We start from the raw sequence: 18062 nt of genomic DNA, 5'->3' as shown, positions 1-18062 counted from the left end.
CGTCCAATTTCTTAGGAGTCAGATCTGAAGCATGTCCAGAAACAGAACTGTTTGTGTTTTATAGAGCTTAACTCAAAAGTCTCTAGATGTCATGGAAGAGATTTCTGTTAGCTGCAGCCATCAACAATTTTGGTAGCTGTATAGTAAATGCAGGGACAGACGACTGTACATCTTGCCCAAGTGAAAACTGAAGGAAAACACCATTGGAGAGAAGGCAGGGAAGGAGATGTTTCAAATGTGTGAATAAGCCTGTCTGTGCATCTCCACTTTCCAGTGCTGATATACGATGCCTGAACAGTTGGATTAGACTACATGCCTAACTTGTAGATGGATATAGTGTGATAGATCCATTCCATAAAACTACAGTATTAGGTGGAAAGTAATAGTATCACACCTTGGATTTGCATCTTTTGCAGGTCAGTTCAAGCTCTTCAAGATACTATTAAGGAAAAAACTCTACCTGCAGCTATTCTGTGGTAGCCAAGTAATCATAATCTACATGAAATACAGATAGCTAATGAGCTATCTCATTAGCTTACTATGTCATGACTGACATGACAGTATTTGGGAAAGGTATAGTGCAATTATTTTTATTTATGAAATTGTATAGAACTCCACTGAAGTTTTAAATACTGTGTTTATACTCCTGTACAATCAGCAGTCAGCTTGCAACATGATGAACTAGGGAAAAAAAAAAAAGAAAGAACAGAAAGAATGATTTTTTCCTAACATGGATCTATTTTTATAGAGTTGAAAATGTGTTGGATAATGAGCCTGTGAGTAATAGATCGATTTGTTTACATTTTTTGCAAAAGCATATTTTATATACTTATTCGAGCACTATTGATTTAATGCATTATAAGCAAGTTAGAGTAGGATGCTGACTGTACTGTACCAAGAAGGAGCTCTGGGCTCACCACTAGCCACCTCTGTGCTTTTCTGGTTCTTCTTCTGCAAAGAGCTGGAAGACTTTTACAGTTTTGCACCATCTTAATATTTAGTTCTCTTTCTCTTCCCCTACCTACCCTTTTTATTGTTTTAACCGCCTTTGCATGCACTTAATACACATATTCCAACAAAATGCTACTTTCCACAATCCCCATAGGTACAGACCAGTAAAGTGACTTAGTAAAGATAATCTAGTGTCTTCTATGATTAGAATAAGACCCCTCCCTGATCATGAAGGAGATAGCTTTTAGGCTTTTTTAATCTGTAGAATATTTTTTTCTCTTCAATACCTCTTTGAGAAGATTGTCTGATACTGCCTTTTTGGAAGATTCAGACAGCTATGATTTTTGTTCCTTTTTCCCTCTTTTTGTCTTAACTTTGAGTACATGCTTCCTAGTTTGTCTCCTTTCATTTGAACTAAAAATAAATCCAACTGGAAAGGCTAGATGTTTGTTAGCTGAGTTTCTTAATCTTTGATTTCACATTCTTCCCAGTGCTTCCTCTTCTTGATCACAGTGAGCGACAGCACCATTCAATTGCACAAGCCTACAGCATGGGATGTTGCTGACTCCATCCCCTCTGATACAGCTCTTAGAGCATTTGTCCAAATTGTCCAGGGCGTTCGCAAAATTCTTAATAGAAAAGAGGGATCTTCTACAGGTTTTTATAAGCAGATAAGAAAATGCTGCCATTTATATTAAGAGTGGAGCTTACCATGGGCCCTTCTGCACAGCTGACTAAAGTGGAATGATGCAATAGAGTGGAAAAAATTCTTTATTTGCTTTTGTTTTAGTTTTAGCCCTACTTGTGTTGCTGAAGGACCTAGTGATTACCGGTGTACTGCATGCCCACCTGGATATGAAGGCCAATACTGTCAAAGGTAGGATGAATGGGAAAAGAGGGACAAAGAAATGCAGAATAGGCATGAAGGAGGTAAATGAATTTTGATACCACAAGCATGTATTTACTAATGTTTAGATACACGCTTGGGGTAAGTTATTTCCTCTTTACATGTTTTTAAAACTCAGCCAAAATAGGCAAGTTTTATGTACACTTACTGTAAATTGATAGTCAGTGCTATTGGCATCACCAATACTGTCCTAATCTTACTTTTTGATTTGTGAGGGTTTTTTTCCTATGGGCCTCTGAAGTTAAATCGAAAAATACAAAATTTATCTAAAATTAAATGCCATGCTAAGAGTGTATCTTGATGTCACTCATACCTTTTGTTCTAGTGACTGTTGTGTCCTCATGGGCGCTGAATGTGAAAGAAAGTTACATATTAACATATTAATGCCAAATTGCAAATAAATAACCTAAACAGCAACTGTTTGTTGTCCTATCCATAGCAACACTGAGATGATCAAAATTAGCAAAATTGTCTACTAGGAGATTTCACTTCTAATGCCAAATACAAGTGGCGAGGTCTATAGGCCAAATATTGATAATGGAGAAAGTTTTTTTTTGTGGTATAATAGAAGTTTAACTGAAAACTGTTAAGGATATGGAATCACTTTTGCATACTCACTCCACCCAGACTGTTCCATGTCCTGGTTAGAAGTTATTATCAGTTTGTTGGACAGTTTGCAATATTTATCCCTAAGTCATGAAGCACCAAAGATCTTTTTTCAGTGGTTCGTGAATGTCCATATAAATTTTGTTTACAATATTGCCAAGTATTCATTGTGGTGCACTGCATCTCAGCTGGCCAAATCTTGTTTTGTATTTCCAATGTCTAGATGTTCTTCTGGCTACACAGGAAACCCACAAATTCCAGGAGGCTCCTGCCAGGAATGTAAGTGTGATCCATATGGTTCCCTGCCTGTCCCCTGTGACGCTGTCACTGGGCACTGCATTTGCAAGCCTGGATTCACGGGGTGGAAGTGTGCTGGCTGTGAACATCGGCACGTGCGTGATGGCATGAGATGCATTTGTACGTATACTAATGTAATTTTGGATAACATTTGATTGTGTTTGTCATGTTTCATAAATCCAAACCTGCTTGTTTAACAATGACTTTTGTGGGTGTCTTTGAAAATAGTTGCTAGGTTTCTTACTGTTTTGGCATCTGGTCTATTTTTTTTACAAGCCTCGAGATGTTAGGAAAACTCCCAATACTTTTTAATATGCTCATTGTTAATTGACAACAAAACTTTGAAGGATTTCTTTTTGGGTTTGTTAAGTTTTGCTAAAGGTTGTCACCATTGTTTAGTGATTTTTTTGTGTTGTCCTAAATGTTTAACCAGCAATTGCAATACTCTATGCCATGAATCACACACAGAGTTTTTACCAAAGTTTACTTTATTGTGTTGGTTCAACAACCACCCATTGAAATTTAAAAGATGTAAGGAATGACAGTGCACTATGTCCAGGAGCAAAGAATTCCTTTGTTTAAAATAGAAAACTAATAGCCTAAACCACCAGTTTATATTTACAGTACTGGTATCTTTGTCCTACACTCAATTTTGATACATACGAAGTGTCTTATCTTGTATTATTGTTTGGATTTTTTTTTCTTGAAATTGAATAGTGTTTGTTTCGAGTCTACAATCTCATATCCCATGATGTTGTACATTTAAATCTTATACAAAAAAACAGGTAGCAAAATCTTTCTAGAACACTTGGTCAACCCTGACTGAAATAAGGCATTTTCCTCTCCTCCATTTTCCCCAGCTTTTGAAGGACTAACTTTGTGATTTTTTTTCCCCTTCAATGCCATGATTGTTCATTTTAAAGTAGAATACAGGTAGAGTTTCAATAAGTCCACAGTATATAATATTTATTAATCTGTGCATATTTGAATATATTGGCAAGGTACAATGAAGTGGTTTAAATGTTTTCTCTTTAATTGGAGCTTTTTCATGGAAGGGGAGGTGTATATGTGAGGAACATGTAACATCAAGGCAAATAGATGCCATCTATTTTTTTTTTCTTTTTGCTTCTTCAAAGAATTTGTTCCATTTGTACCTCAATACCCAGAAGTGTACAGTTCTCTAATATTAAAATCAAGTAGTAAAGCAAAAACAAATTGCAAATATTTCAAAAGCAAATTGGAAAAATAAACAATGAAGTGCTAAAAATGTGTGAAGGCATCATATCAGTGAAGAATGAAATGCATGGCTGCTTTGAGTGGTGGAAGAGGAAGACATTAGGCATGTAGGGTCAAGGGCTACACAGTGCAGAGCATTTTTTCACTCAATTTAATGGTTGTGATCAACTCTCAGGCAGTCATCAGGACTTAGCAACTAAGCTTTTAAGTGTGACTGTTGAGTTCAGTGCTTTTGCATTAGTCCTGAATCCCAGGCAGAGATTATAGATTACGGGGAATATAGACATAAATGCTTCTATTTCTATATTATTAACAATATGGCATTGATTCATTAATTCAAAGTTTAGTGTACTTAAGGGAAATAAAATTTAATGTCCTGCAGTGTGATGTAGTTTAGGACTTAATTCTGAACTTAAGCTCTATTTTAAACTACACAAAAAGGAATGCAAGTAGAGTAAGTAGTCACTTTGCCAAAATAACTACAGTTTGGGTTCCATTTTGTGGCCTACGTGCCAAGGAGAATTCAAGGAGAATTGTAACTGTGAGTTAAGTCCATAAGTATTACAGCTAGAAAATTTTAAAATAAAGACTGTGTTTTCCAGAATGGCATCTAAATGAAAATTACTTCATTTGTCAATATCTTGAATAGCTCTTTCATTATTTCCAGTATTAGCCAAAGCTTCCAATATCAGGCATGACTTAGTATGGTTTTGGTCTTTTACCTTGTCAGTATTATGAAAAGTCTTTCGGATATCCAGGATGACAGAGTTTCATTGTACAAAACAGCCTAAATTCAAATTATCATTTCTAATGGTTTTCCAATTTGTTAATCAGACTATTTTACTGTGTGGATAATAAGGTTAAAAATCCGTGCTGTGAATGGGAAAAGCTGTTTGCAGGTAAATCAAATTTTCCACCTTTTTGCTTTGAAATATGTGATTCTCTGTAATCTATGATTTAGCCGCAACATATTCATGTGCAGGTGTTGAAATGTATCTATGCTATCTGTAGTGGCATTTTTGCTTTAACTAGGTAGTCAGTTTTCAACATAAAAACAGTCCATCACATGCGCATATGGACATTTCCTTTGACTGGTAGAAATGTGGCATCAAATGAGAAAATTTCTTTTCTTTATTCATAAAGATAGGAACCACCTATAGGAACATGTGGGAGGTGCTTTAAATCTCCCCTGTCACAGGAACTAAGCTGCTACTACTGATACCATTTCAATAATATCCCTGTCATAAATTGCAGAAACTGCAATTAAATATTTCATTAGACACTTTATGCCTATTTGCTCTTATTATATGATTTTCCCTTTGTTTAAAGGTTCCTTGACCCCCATATTACTCCAAACGTACCTTTGCTAATGCAGTGCAATACCCTTGACATAGCAGAAAATAAGCCTGATCAATAACCTTTGTAGCCTGTGATGGATGCAGGGGCTGTGGCAGACAAAGGAGTGGGGATTTGCCCATGGTTAGCACTACCTAGTATGTCACAGGCTTCGAACTGCAGCTATTGATAGGGATTCATTACTGCAGCCCTTAATGTGCTTTAGTAGTCACTGTGCTGTCAAAGAACCATTAGAAACACCTTTTGGGGGAACCTTGAAGCTTTCCTTCCTTACTCTCAGAACATTGAGCTGTTCCAATCTGAATTTAATGCAGCTGAGAATTTGGTCCTATATGCAATATATTTTTACTTTCATATATCAGCCAATTGCAAAATACCCAGTAAATTCCCTTCTGACTACAGTTGTAATGAAACCTTAATAGTAATAGTACTCTTAATGTACAGAAAATTAATGCCAAGAGCAGAATCCCATTTGTCTTCAATATTTAAAATGAGCCGTATGCCTGTATCTACTTTTGCTCTTTTGTGGTCCCATTTCAGCTACTGCAATCGCATTGTACCTGTTAGAAATTTGAGGAACCCCTAGTTAGGTGGTAAAGTAGTCTAACTTAAAGAATATAGATGTAAATACAGGAACCCATGTTTGAAAAGGTGTAGTTGTAAATAATATAAGACATAATGTGATTAAGCTGCCCAATGTTAGTATGTTATAGTTCATATTTAGGAAAGTGAAATTTGATTTTGAATATTTAACAAAGAGTAACTGTAACAAATTTTTTGGCAAATTCTGTAAAAGGTCACCACGCCATATGACCTGAAAACCAAATAATGCATATTTAAATCAAATTAGAGAGATATTTTAGCCAAAATATTGTAATGCATTGTTTTTAAATATAACATTTATCTTTTAACATAGCCCTTATCACAAATATTCTAAAGATTTTTAAGTGAAGATTTACAATGAAAAGACAGGGGGAAAAAAGCAAGAAAGCATGCATGTTCACTGAAGTGATCTATTTCTGATATAGCTGAAAATCTGTTTTACCAGGTTCTTACTGTTTTTTATCATAACGTTTCATTTTTCAGTTGCTTAGTGCATCCACTTTTCAATGCTGTGTTATAATATTATATTTTAGAAAGCTACAGGTAAAATAGAAAGTGAATATATTTTTCAAAAGCCACTGTACAAAGGGGAAGAGTTTGCTTACTGATGAATAATAATGGTAAGATAATTACAGGTTCTTGGCACAGAGAGCATTCACTTCCCATTATATTCTTAGAACAGAACAATGTTGTTTTCTCTAGGATGCCATCAGGGAATGAAAAATTATATGCAAAAAGTAGATTTTTTAAAATAAGTAATACAAGAGTCTGGTCAACTACACATCATAAAAAATGTAATTTTTAAAAATTAATTTCTAAAAATTTTATTTTTTTCTAATTTTTTTCTTTCTTTTTTTTTTTGGCATTAGTACAGTAGCTGGATTATTTGGTCAGGTAAAGTGACCATCTAGGTTGTCCTGTGCAGATATTCATAATACTCTGCTGATGAATGCTTCCTTGTTGGACTCGAGGAATCCACTTTGTAGGCTCACTTTCCCTTCTCTTTTGAAACAGTCAGTTGCCAATTAAAAAAAAATAGCAATGGCTGCAAACTAATTTTAATAATGCTGCCAGAATCCTTGTATACTGTCAAATATGACAAAAGTTTTCCCAAAACTTCTCTAAGATTTTGAATCAAGCCTGTAGCAATCATGCATTTTCTTAGATATACTACTTCCCTTATGTATTTTTATTATACCTGTTGACATTCTGCTTCAGTTGTAGAGTTTGTAGTACATAAAATGAAAAAACCTAAATTGCAATGTTATTGGAACAGTGACTGTGATCGCTACTGTGCCGTATTTAAGGAGCAAAACAATCCTAGTGAGAACTTCAAGGCTTTATTGTTATATGGCTCTATATCTTATATGGCAAGTCAGAACTCACCTTCTGAATGCTTTCAGGGTATCTGTCATAACTACAATGGAGACTTCAAAAAAATGGTCTTCAATATTTTGAGCTCTGTTGCCACACAAACTACAAAACCTTTCTGTGGATGTATGCATCTGTCACAAACGTTCCTCAAGCAAAAGCCTGAATGTAAAGCAGTTGATGTGACCGAACAGGAAGCAATCATGACACAGGCAGATCAAACAGATAGGAGTTTTTCTTTAACTCAGTCTTATGGGGGGAAAAATAAAAAGACCTTAAGCCATGCTGCAGTCACAAAACTTTCATCTTTATGAATTTAAATATTCAATATTGGTAAAAGGAGAAAATTATATAATGAGATTCCTTTAATACCAGGTCTAGCACACTTGCCACCGGTCCTGGCAGAATCAAGGTTTTTACTTCAAAACAGCCATGATATCAGCCCCTCCAAAGTCAGAACTAGGCAGAGATGCTGCCTCTGTCAGAAGCAGATCTTGAACAATCCATGAAGAGAAGCCTCTCCTAGCTCCTACACACTGCTTAATTCAGCAGGAGCTAGGAGCTTCTTACAAGCCTTTACAGAGTGAGCTGAAAAGAAAGGTCCTGTGTGTAACACCATTTTTGTGATACGTGAGTTCCTGTGGAGTTTAGAACCACACACCAGTGCCTTTCACCCAACTCAAGCATTCTTTAAACTCAACTAGGACTGGAGTATTAGGACCAGTGGTATGTATCGGAACCAGCAAATGAGGGTTTCTAAATTAGCAAAATCAGAAATAAACTTGAGTAGGTGCTTTAAATCCGGATCTGGATCTGAATTTTCCTATATTTTGGAGACATATTGATCATGTAAGCTACCTGAAACCAACAGCAGTGGTAAGGAAGCTAAAACTTTAAACTCGCTATGGGGGTTCTATTTTGGGAGGCACAGGAAGGCTATTTTATTATTTGGTATGAGACTTGTGCCAAAATGGGAAAAATGAGGTAATAGCTAACAGACTAATGAGCTAACAATAGTCCAACACTTTGTTGTGAAGCAACAGGAAACTAATACTGAAGAGTCACTGACTATCATAGGATACCACATCCTATCAGAGATTGCATGGTTGCTCTTAGACCAAAAATTACCTAGTCATAACACAGTCTTCTGAATCTTAACAGCAATGAATGTATTAAAGCAAAATTGTGTCATATAATCACTCAATTGGAGGAACACATTGTGACTCAGACATGTTTCCTTTATTGTACATTATCTGCTCTTTGTACGATGGAATAAATGGTTAATGTCTATAAACTTAAAAGAATTTCTTTCGCATGCATACTTTGGAGATGCTTCTCGCAAGAGGTAAGTCAAAATCCTTAGAGGAGTTATTTTGCATGGAAAAGTGTGGTGAAAATGGAAAATGCAGTAATTTGCATTAATTGCTTGCTGGACTATTGTAATATTGATTTAATGATTTGCCTCTTACATGCTTGCACTGCTATAATGTTCTGAATTTAGTGCTGCATTTGTTAATATTAGACACAAATTTATCCTGACAACTTTATAGATAGACACAGAAGTATTTAGTCTTGCAAAATATAATCACGCTCTTAAAGTATTTCCCATAGCTACAGTACATTTCAGACTGCATATTGGAGTAGCTTAGTCCTGTCTCATCTGCTCAGCTGTGGTCTCACTTGATGCAGTTCCTCTTTTCAACCTGATTATTGTGCAAGAGGTGTTAATTTATACTGAATACTCACTTAATGATTTTTTACTCATTGAGAATACTTTTTCTCTTCATGAGCTGTTAATTTTTTTCTTATTGATGTGAATTGAGTTTGTCTTTAACACATAGCAAATTTTTAGCATTTTATTCCCACCCACTAAGAAAATTTTCCAGGTGAATAGATTTAACTTGTTCTGTAAGTGAAACATTGTATCAGAAGAAAACCCACAGCAAAACCCAAACAATGAAGACCAACCCTTTTCAGATTCGAGATTGGTTTCTTTCATCCTGCAAAATAATTATCAGGTTTCCTTACTTTCTTGATCAGCTACAGAACAAATATTTCTTATTTAAAATGTTGTTGGCTATAAAACTTGCTTTTCCTTTAATTCTCTCAGACTTCTAAAGGCAAGCACACAGATGACAAGAACTGGGATGTTAATAAGTTGAAGGGTGGGTATGGGGAGATAAATTCCATGGAGAAGCATAAATCAGAATGTATCATGCCCGCAGTTATAGACCGCAGTTCTAGTGCAATTCAGCTTATGTAACAAAATACTGTGAAATAGGAGGAAGAAGTCTGCAGATGGAAGCAATGAAAATGCAAACGGAAGTCTTAAAATAACAGTAGTATCTACCTTTCTGTACCCACTTCTTATTGCACTAAGCCAGCATCTACCTTGTCTCCTTTTCAATCACCACAGGAGTTTCATGGTGTATTAAACTCATTTTGGGGTTTTTTTCCCTCTGTGTTTGACTTGACTCTTTGCTATATTGAACAGTCAACCTACTGAATAAGAACTGTACTTAGGTAACTGTGAAAACTTCAAAGAACAGAAAATATTTAATCTACATGAAGCATAGATTTCGAGGGGGGGAGTAATTCTCTTTTGAAAACTACTTCTCTTTTCTACAAAAGCATACATGCTGCTTAGTGGAGGGCTTTTTATAGCTGTTTATTTTTTTTTTAATAAATAATTACACAGTTGTAAAATTTTAGGTACAACCCTCCACATCTCTTAACATCACCAGTGAATTCATTGTTTCACAGTTTGCTTCATCTCCTGAGATGTTTATGTTTGTCAGTTCTGCACAGAGTCTTTATGCAGGGAAACAGGTATTCCCACAACCCTGTTCTAAAGGATGAAGAATTTTCCTGTCTGCAGAATAAATGATACAGGATGAGAATTTCTTGTGATAGTTAATCAAAAGCAAGGGGAGGAAAAATGCAAACTCCTTTTGATACATGCAGCACACACCAGTATTTTTCTTGCTGAAGGATATTTGCAAGAAAGGAAGCATACATGAAAATCTTATAAGCTGGTTAGTGAAAAAAGGTAGGGAAAAGCAATTTTTAAAAGAAAACTATCAATATTTTTACCTGTATGCTTTCAACTGTCTGCATTACAAGTTTAGCATGCTTGGCTGTGCTGTTATATGAAGTATGTAAATTGGAAGATTTTTTTACATTTTTTCTTACATTCAAATCCATAAGCATGCTGTGTTTCTTACAGCACTCCTTAGATTTTCCAAATTGTCTGTCCACTTTTCTCAAACTTCATCCAAATTGCCTGTCTAATTTAATATTTTATATTGGCAAGTCCATATGGACAACAGAAATTATTTCCTTTTTTTTTTGTGAGGTAAGCCTTTCAATTTTGTGTTTTATATTAAACTTTCCCATTACCAAGTCCTAAGCAATAATGCCTTTCCTATTCCCTAGTTGTTGTTTCCATTTTTTCTCACTCTACACTTTTGGAGTAAATTATCTGAAATTAATGTTACCTCTCACAGAATTCTATGTGTGCCATATAATTTCTAACTCAAACATATGTCTTAAACGTTTAGCAGGAAGAAATAAGCTGTGGTTCTTCTTCCCCCAGCTTGTGATGATAAATGCACAGGACTCCTTCTCAATGACCTGGATCAGCTAAACCAGATGATACTGAGTGTTAACCTTAGTGGTCCACTGCCTGCTCCATATAAAATGTTACATGGTTTTGAGAACATGACACAGGAATTAAAGGTATGTTCACAATATTCACATACATAAATAACCGGGCTTCAGTACAACTGTACTTGAAACTGTTCAAACACGCAGCCTGAGTAGATTCAAGGAAGAAGAAAAATTCAAGATTTAATTACTTCAGACTTTGGTTGATAAGTATTACTGTTATTTATTTTTACTTACTTCAATAATTTATCTATCTTGCAGCAGTAATTTCTGTACATATGTTCAAGGAATTATACTGCAAGCACAGAAAAAGCAATGTTTATACAAATAAAATGGTTTTTATGCTGATGGTCCATAAAGTGGTTATGTATTTTATATACTGTATGTTCCCTACCATACTTACAAGTTCCCCACTAAACTATGTAAAGTTGTCAAGATTCCTGAGAAAAGTCTGTTGGATGAATGTGACACAAGAGTCAATGACAAAAGGGATTGCATACTGTAGTGAAAAGGAAATGTTTTATGCTTCTTCTCTACAATATTTGAAAGCACCAAAATCTGTTAAATATGGATTTTTCACTCTCCCTTCTCTTTCCCAACAGCACTTACTTTCCCCTCAGCGAGCACCAGAGAGATTTCTTCAGCTAGCACGAGAAAATCTGGATACCCTTGTGACAGAAATGGATGAACTACTGACAAGAGTAAGTCTGTGATCACATTGGGGTCTATGGGTTTGGTTAAGGCTGCATAATGACATAAATCTTCTGAGTATGAATTAAACATGAATGAATAGATGAAATATAAGTGCTTCTCAGTCTCAGTGTTTGAAATGGCAGCAAGTCCTCTAACGACCTCTTTTTGTGGGCCAATACATTGAGACATAATGTGGTGGTTTGAAACTCCCAAGGATCCAATTTTTGAGTTCAAGACCCCCCCCCACAGTCTGCTCCTGTGAGAGGGTTTAGTGATGGTATGGACTTGATATCCTTTTCTCTTCATGTGGAGAGTTTTCAGACAAAACACAACCATTTGTTATTGGGGGAAGGGAAAAATATTTACAAAGGTTTATTTACTCACACCTATATATATATATATATATATATATATTTACATTGAATTAAATTCCTCTTTTCCTTCAATAAAAGTCCAAGAAGGAAAGAGAAAAGTCTTTCTGTCACTGCACAGGCCACAGTTCCTTCGTTTCAGTTTTTTTTGTGGCACTGGTTAGTGTCCTTCGTTTTCCTGAGGCAGCAGATGTAAGTATGGCAGTCAGGATTTTGGTTCTTACTTTGTGGAAATTCCAACCCCGAGCCCAAGCCTTCGGGGGATTTCCTTGTAGGTCTTCACTCCTTTTGGGGGTAGAACATTGAAGGCAGCTTTCAGTTCAGTCTTACCAAAGCTCTTTTGCTCTGGCTCAGCTCGCTAGCATGATAGAAGCAACAGCAGCAGCAGCAGAGGGCACGGGCACCTCCTCTGCACTCTGTCCTGGTTCAGTTCTCAGGACGACTTCAGGTTTCTCGGCTCTTTTCTCCCTCTCTCTAGCTGCTGCTGCATTTTGGGACTCCCTAAAGGTTTGGAAGTCCACCCCTGCTCCTCAGCAGGTGTCTGGGTTTTGGGAAAGTAACACAGTCTTACCCCAAACCAGCTCTGTTGAGTTTTCCTCTGTTTCGTTGCCAGCTCTCCCTCCTGCAGGAACATCTCTGCGTCCTTCAGCCGGCTTCATGTTATCTTGTTGTTATTGGCTATCTTTTTGGCTTTCAGCCATTGCTGTTTTCTGTTCAGGACTGCTCCGCTGCCGCTTTCAATGTTTTCTGCCACTGCTGACAGTAAGGAAATTCTCCTGCCTCTTGATCACAGGACCCGGTCCAGCCCTGACACTACACCGGGTCTCTCGTAGCCTCAGTTGGGGCTGGGGGCTCTTGGCCCCCAGAGGGGGCCCACTGGCCCCCTGCCTCCTCGTGGTTCAGATCATGGCTACCAACTTACTAAAAAAAAAACAAACTTCACCACCTTCTCTTCCGTTGCTGTGGGTATGTAATTTCCGCAGGGCGCATATGAACCTTTGATTGGTCTAGTATTATCAGTGGGGCAAACCATTACTGCCCCAGAGAAAAGGTTTTTCAAACCACCACACATATTTTCTACAAAACTTCATAATAAGGTAAGAACGCTTTATCGTGCCAATATGGAGCATTCAAGAATGAGCTTATCTGGAAAAGCTGACGCTAAAGAGGTACATGAGTTTAGTTTTAAATATCTAAGTTAAATTTTCTAGATTTTATTTATGAGGATAGTTAGTCTTCTGGATTTTAACAGTTGTCTTATGTACTCTATTACAAAAGTTTTATTTCACACAGACCTTATTTTGGTCGTTAAAGACAGTCTTAGAAAATAAATTGTGCCACCTAGTGGACAAAAAATAGGAAATGAATCAGCCTCAATACAACTACAGCTGTCCAAGATACATTGGTGTGAAGGACTACCAAAAGTCGTCTTTGTGAGTTGAAAGTGCCAAATAGGAAAGACATGGAGTACTGTAGTGATGAATATTCACCTCGGAGAATTACATAAACTCCATACAGTTTTAGCATCATGTCTTTAAGTTGTACATGGCTTACAGATCTAAAATTCTCAGAGAAACTCTTTCTTTGTGTGGATTTTACTCAATTTTGAAATGAGTTTTGGGTAAGAAAGCATCTGTAGTGTGTTTGCATATATAGTCCTGTATTTGTATGTCTGTACACGCACACACACATGCATACACAAGTATCTATCTACACATACTTTCTTTGTGAGAAAGCTTGCTTTTCCACTTCTCTTTGATCTTTTACTTTTCTGCCAGAAATAACTGTGGTAGTTTTAAGTCTAGCTGGATTTTTAACTTATGTTAGCCCTACAAGCAGGTGAGATTATATTTCTTCTATTAAGATTTCTCAGTCTTAGGCTAAGATAATTTTTTTCCACTTGTAAAGTTGCTCTTTTTAATATGCTTTTCCAATTGCCCCCGTAGAGGTGACCTAAACTAATGTTGCAAGTTCTGACCTTCTGTAGACTACTCTTGGAAGCCAAAATATATCGAAGGTGTGATCTTAAGGGAGTTATTGTAGTGGCCACATTATCACCATGGTTGCAATGACTAAGAACCCTTATGATTTCCAGCTATCCTTACAGAGAGTTGTTAATTGGATTGGAGTAGTTTGTTTTGTTGGGTTTTTTTTTAATTTGGGGACTGGCAACAGGTGGCAGGCCTACCTTTATCTTTCTATGTTTGTAAATAGGGATAATATTCCAGAAAGAAGTGCGAGTCCTGATGTAGTATGTTCAAGTCCATTTCTTAATGAACATGGCTAGCACTTGGACTACATAGTATAACCATAGATACCAAAATTTTTCCCCGTATATGACTTGCAAGCTCACTAAATTTTCAAAGTGAAACCAGTAGTGATAAGGAAAAAGATTGATGAGGATTGGTGAGGAGACTGTTTCCATGAAAAAAAAAATCAAACTGTTTTAAGATAAAATATATAAACCAATAATATTTGGTCACTACAAAACCTTTGGGGATTTTGCTTCCTTGTGGTAGCTTTTTAACCAATGATCTCTTACTTCAGCGCAGCATTCCTTTTCCTTTTTTCACATTGTTCTTCACTTCATTTACTTTGCCATATAGAAGATCCTTGTGTCTTTTTCGCACTAATTACATTCATATGTAGGCATGCACGTTCCCACACCTAGCACCAGGGGCAGACCCAAGACTTCAGTTCACTGCATTTCATCAAAACCCCCACTTCCCTTCTGATAGGTACCTTCAGAGCCCTCATGAAGGGCAGGGATCAGAATCACTCATCTTGGTTGAAATGCTTCTTTTGTCTTTGTAAACTTTTACATTTCTCCCATACCACTGAATTTCTCAAACTTGAATATTTATGGAAGCAGTAGCAGAGGCAACTTAGTTTGCCATATCTGGAAGCATTTGGAGGGAGAGTCAAGAACTTCCATCTGTAAAGTGAGTTCTGTGTTTACTCCTCTTTATGTGGTCTGCAGCTCATTAGCTGGAGAAATTCCTATAAGGCACCCCTCCAGATGCCATCCAGAGGAGTTGTCATATCTTAAGACCTCAGATTAAATAAACACAGAAACAAAACGAAACCAAGAATGTGTGTATAGTTGCTAATACTTGCTAATAGTTTAAGTTGCTAAGTGTTTACTCCAGACTGGGACAAGGCTTTCCATAAAACTTCCATCACTAAGTATAAGCTGTGGACATCACCTAAGCGTGTTCACTGATCTCAGATACTTTCTTTACTGTATTACCATGCGAGGAATCTCCTTTATGCCAAAAAGTCTTATATTTGTCCAGACTTGTCGAAGATTCATTCCAAACCCTTTCTGTGGGTCCAGTCTGCCTCACCCTTATTGCTTCCTCAGAAAGAGTTTATCATGCCTGTTTAAACTGTTAGAAGATGCTGAAAACTGACCATATAGAAATGGTGAATTGTAGTAAATTGAATATATAGAAAATTAATAGGACCTTATTAACAGATGAAAACATTTAATTAACCATGGAATGGCTAGGTGCAGTGTGAAGGATTTTCGCCATTTAATTTGGTTCTGGAGTTAAAGCTAGACTAGATAACAAAGTGAAAGGTTATTTTTCAACAAAGCAAATTATGTCAAAATGCAGAAAACCTTCAGTGGACCTGAATAGGATTTAAGTACTAAGGAGAACTGTCACTGAAAGGAAATGAAAATTGTTCAGTGACAGATTAATTTGCACAAAAATGTAGTATGTGCTATTCAGTCATAAATAGAGAGGTTAAAGTGGCCAATTTGAATTAACATGATTGTGGAAAAAGTAATCAAACCTAAGAAAGGTATATGTAAGTTATAAAACGCCATTTGTAGCAAAGGACTTAGAGATGTTATAAAATATAATAAAATTCAATGTGAATATTCCAAGCAAATAAAACCCAAAGAATAAAAGGCTGCTTGTGGAGGATTTGACAATAAATAATAAGGTATTCTCAGTTAAATGAAGAATTAAATATCATCAGGAATGCCAAGCAGTGTTAGAGCGGTGGTCCATCAAGACCGTTTTGAATTTTTGCCTTTTTCCTATCCCATTGCCTCTTACAGCTCACTGGGAGAGTATTTTAGTTCAGTATCCAGGCAGATAAAAGGGGGTTGAAAATCTAAGAGGAAGTAATCAATAGTATGATTAAAGCTGTATAAGTGTGAAAATACATGTTTTTCTACTGATGTAGGGATGAAATAGAACAAACTTTCCCTGGTCTGCATGGGTTCTTAACTCTTCTTGTATATTCTATTTACCTGAACCATTTTCATATAAATTGCTTTCAGTGTAACTACTCTGATGTAGCCCAAAATTGTAAGTGGTATGATAATGCCAGGGGTTTCCTTTCAGAAACCCAGATGTTCTGATGTATCTTGAGGGTTTCCATCTAGAAGCTAATCAGGCAAAAATAAATGCGTTTAAGTGCTACTATTTCTCTTAGATTATTATTGAAATGGGGAAGGGGGAGAGGGGCGGTGTTGTTATAACAGAGAAACATTTTGTGCAGTTCAAGTCAGGGAAAACCTAAGCTCAATTTTGAAAAATTGACCTTCTAGCCATTTCACAGAGACAGAAGAGAGCATAATGCCCTACTTCAAGTTGATTCTTGGGAAGGCAATCCCCAAAGAAAAAAGCTAGGGTATTAGGGGGGGTGTTTGTTTGTTGGTTGGTTGGGGGGTTGTTTGTTTATTTGTTTGTTTGCCTGCTTGCTTTACAGTACAGTTCCACAAGCTTTGTTGCTTGAAATGGTCAGCTTCTTTATAATAAAAGTGGGTCCATTTTGTAAATTGGGACCTTGAGAGCTAAGTTGAATGTCTTAAGGTGACTCCTTTCCTCAGCATTTCTTCTCAGGTCTGGAGCAGATGTCTGTCTTCCTGCTGCTGCTGTGATGCAATAAAATTATAAAGCATTTAGTTACACACAGATAAAATTTTACTGAACACCCAAGTAAACAAGCACCTTCAAGCATTAGAGCTGAAAAAACTACTATTTTTTTCTCCCATTTTCTTGTTTTAATTAATGTATTGATTTAAAGTTCTTCTTGCTTTTTGTCATGAACTGTCTCTTTGAGAACACCTCCAGGGAAGAAGAAAAGAGGTCATGGTACCTGCTGCACTTTGTCAATCGAAAAGTACAAAGTTGTGGAACTATGGAAAGTATTCCCTGAAGAATCTATTAAAAGGTTCCAAACATTTCTTTAAGCAAATTCAGTGGATAATTTCATCCTGTCTCCCTTTGTGTGCTTTGCACGCATGTGGGTTTCTAGGAACCTAAAATAAAAGCCTTTCAATTTCCATTTAAAGGAAAAGGTAATAAAATTTGTGTTCTTGAACAGAGCATGTAATTTCCCATGCATCTGATCAATAATTCATTGATTGCCTCTGGCCTGAGGAAAGTTTTGTATATAGAGTCAACCATTAGGAATATCACATAGTACACCCTTGTCCTGTTCATTAATTATATTTCTCCTGAATTTGGATCACCAGGCTACCAAGGTGACAGCAGATGGTGAGCAGACCAGGCAGGATGCTGAGAGGACTAATGACAGAGCGAAATCTCTTGGACAGTTTGTCAAAGGCGTTCTCCAAGCTGCTGAAGGTATTGGAAAAAGAAATATTGCTGATTGTTTCTCAGGAAAACTGGAGGATGGTGGAAGAGGGTCAGAGACAATGAGGAAGATTTTATTCACTGAGAAATGTCATGTGCTTTAAATGTCGAGTGAAGAAAATGCAGTAAACTATCTTCAGATTTTTTTTCAAATCTGTATATGCATTTTGTATAAACAGTTAGGGTATTAGTAATTATGAACAAAGACACAGAATACTGAGTATGTTTCTTCACGATATTTGCAGTTATTTGAAGAGCTATTATGATGAAGTAACTAACAGGGCTTAGCTTTTGTTTATTTTCAAAGCAGTCAAAAATATGTATTGGTAAAGAAGTTTGATGTAATTTTAGCACTTTTTACATTAACACTTCATCTTAATTACCCAA

General features: G+C 36.4%; 1 protein-coding gene across 5 annotated transcripts in view; it reads left to right on the top strand.

Annotated features, from left to right (window-relative positions):
- Nucleotides 1-18062, top strand: part of LAMA2 (laminin subunit alpha 2) — a 363498-nt gene that overhangs the window by 264757 nt on the left and 80679 nt on the right. For all 5 annotated transcript variants that reach the window (XM_027691351.1, XM_027691382.1, XM_027691393.1 and 2 more), the window contains 5 exons: nucleotides 1742-1828; nucleotides 2688-2881; nucleotides 10923-11065; nucleotides 11596-11694; nucleotides 17555-17666. In XM_027691351.1, the coding sequence (XP_027547152.1) occupies nucleotides 1742-1828; nucleotides 2688-2881; nucleotides 10923-11065; nucleotides 11596-11694; nucleotides 17555-17666 (635 nt within the window). The remainder of the gene's footprint in view (nucleotides 1-1741; nucleotides 1829-2687; nucleotides 2882-10922; nucleotides 11066-11595; nucleotides 11695-17554; nucleotides 17667-18062) is intronic.

This window comes from Neopelma chrysocephalum, unplaced genomic scaffold, assembly GCF_003984885.1.
Source record: "Neopelma chrysocephalum unplaced genomic scaffold, ASM398488v2 Primary Assembly neopelma1_23, whole genome shotgun sequence".
Classification (NCBI taxonomy): domain Eukaryota; kingdom Metazoa; phylum Chordata; class Aves; order Passeriformes; family Pipridae; genus Neopelma; species Neopelma chrysocephalum.
The sequence above is the reverse complement of the archived record's forward strand: the minus strand, read 5'-3'. Positions and strand labels throughout refer to the sequence as shown.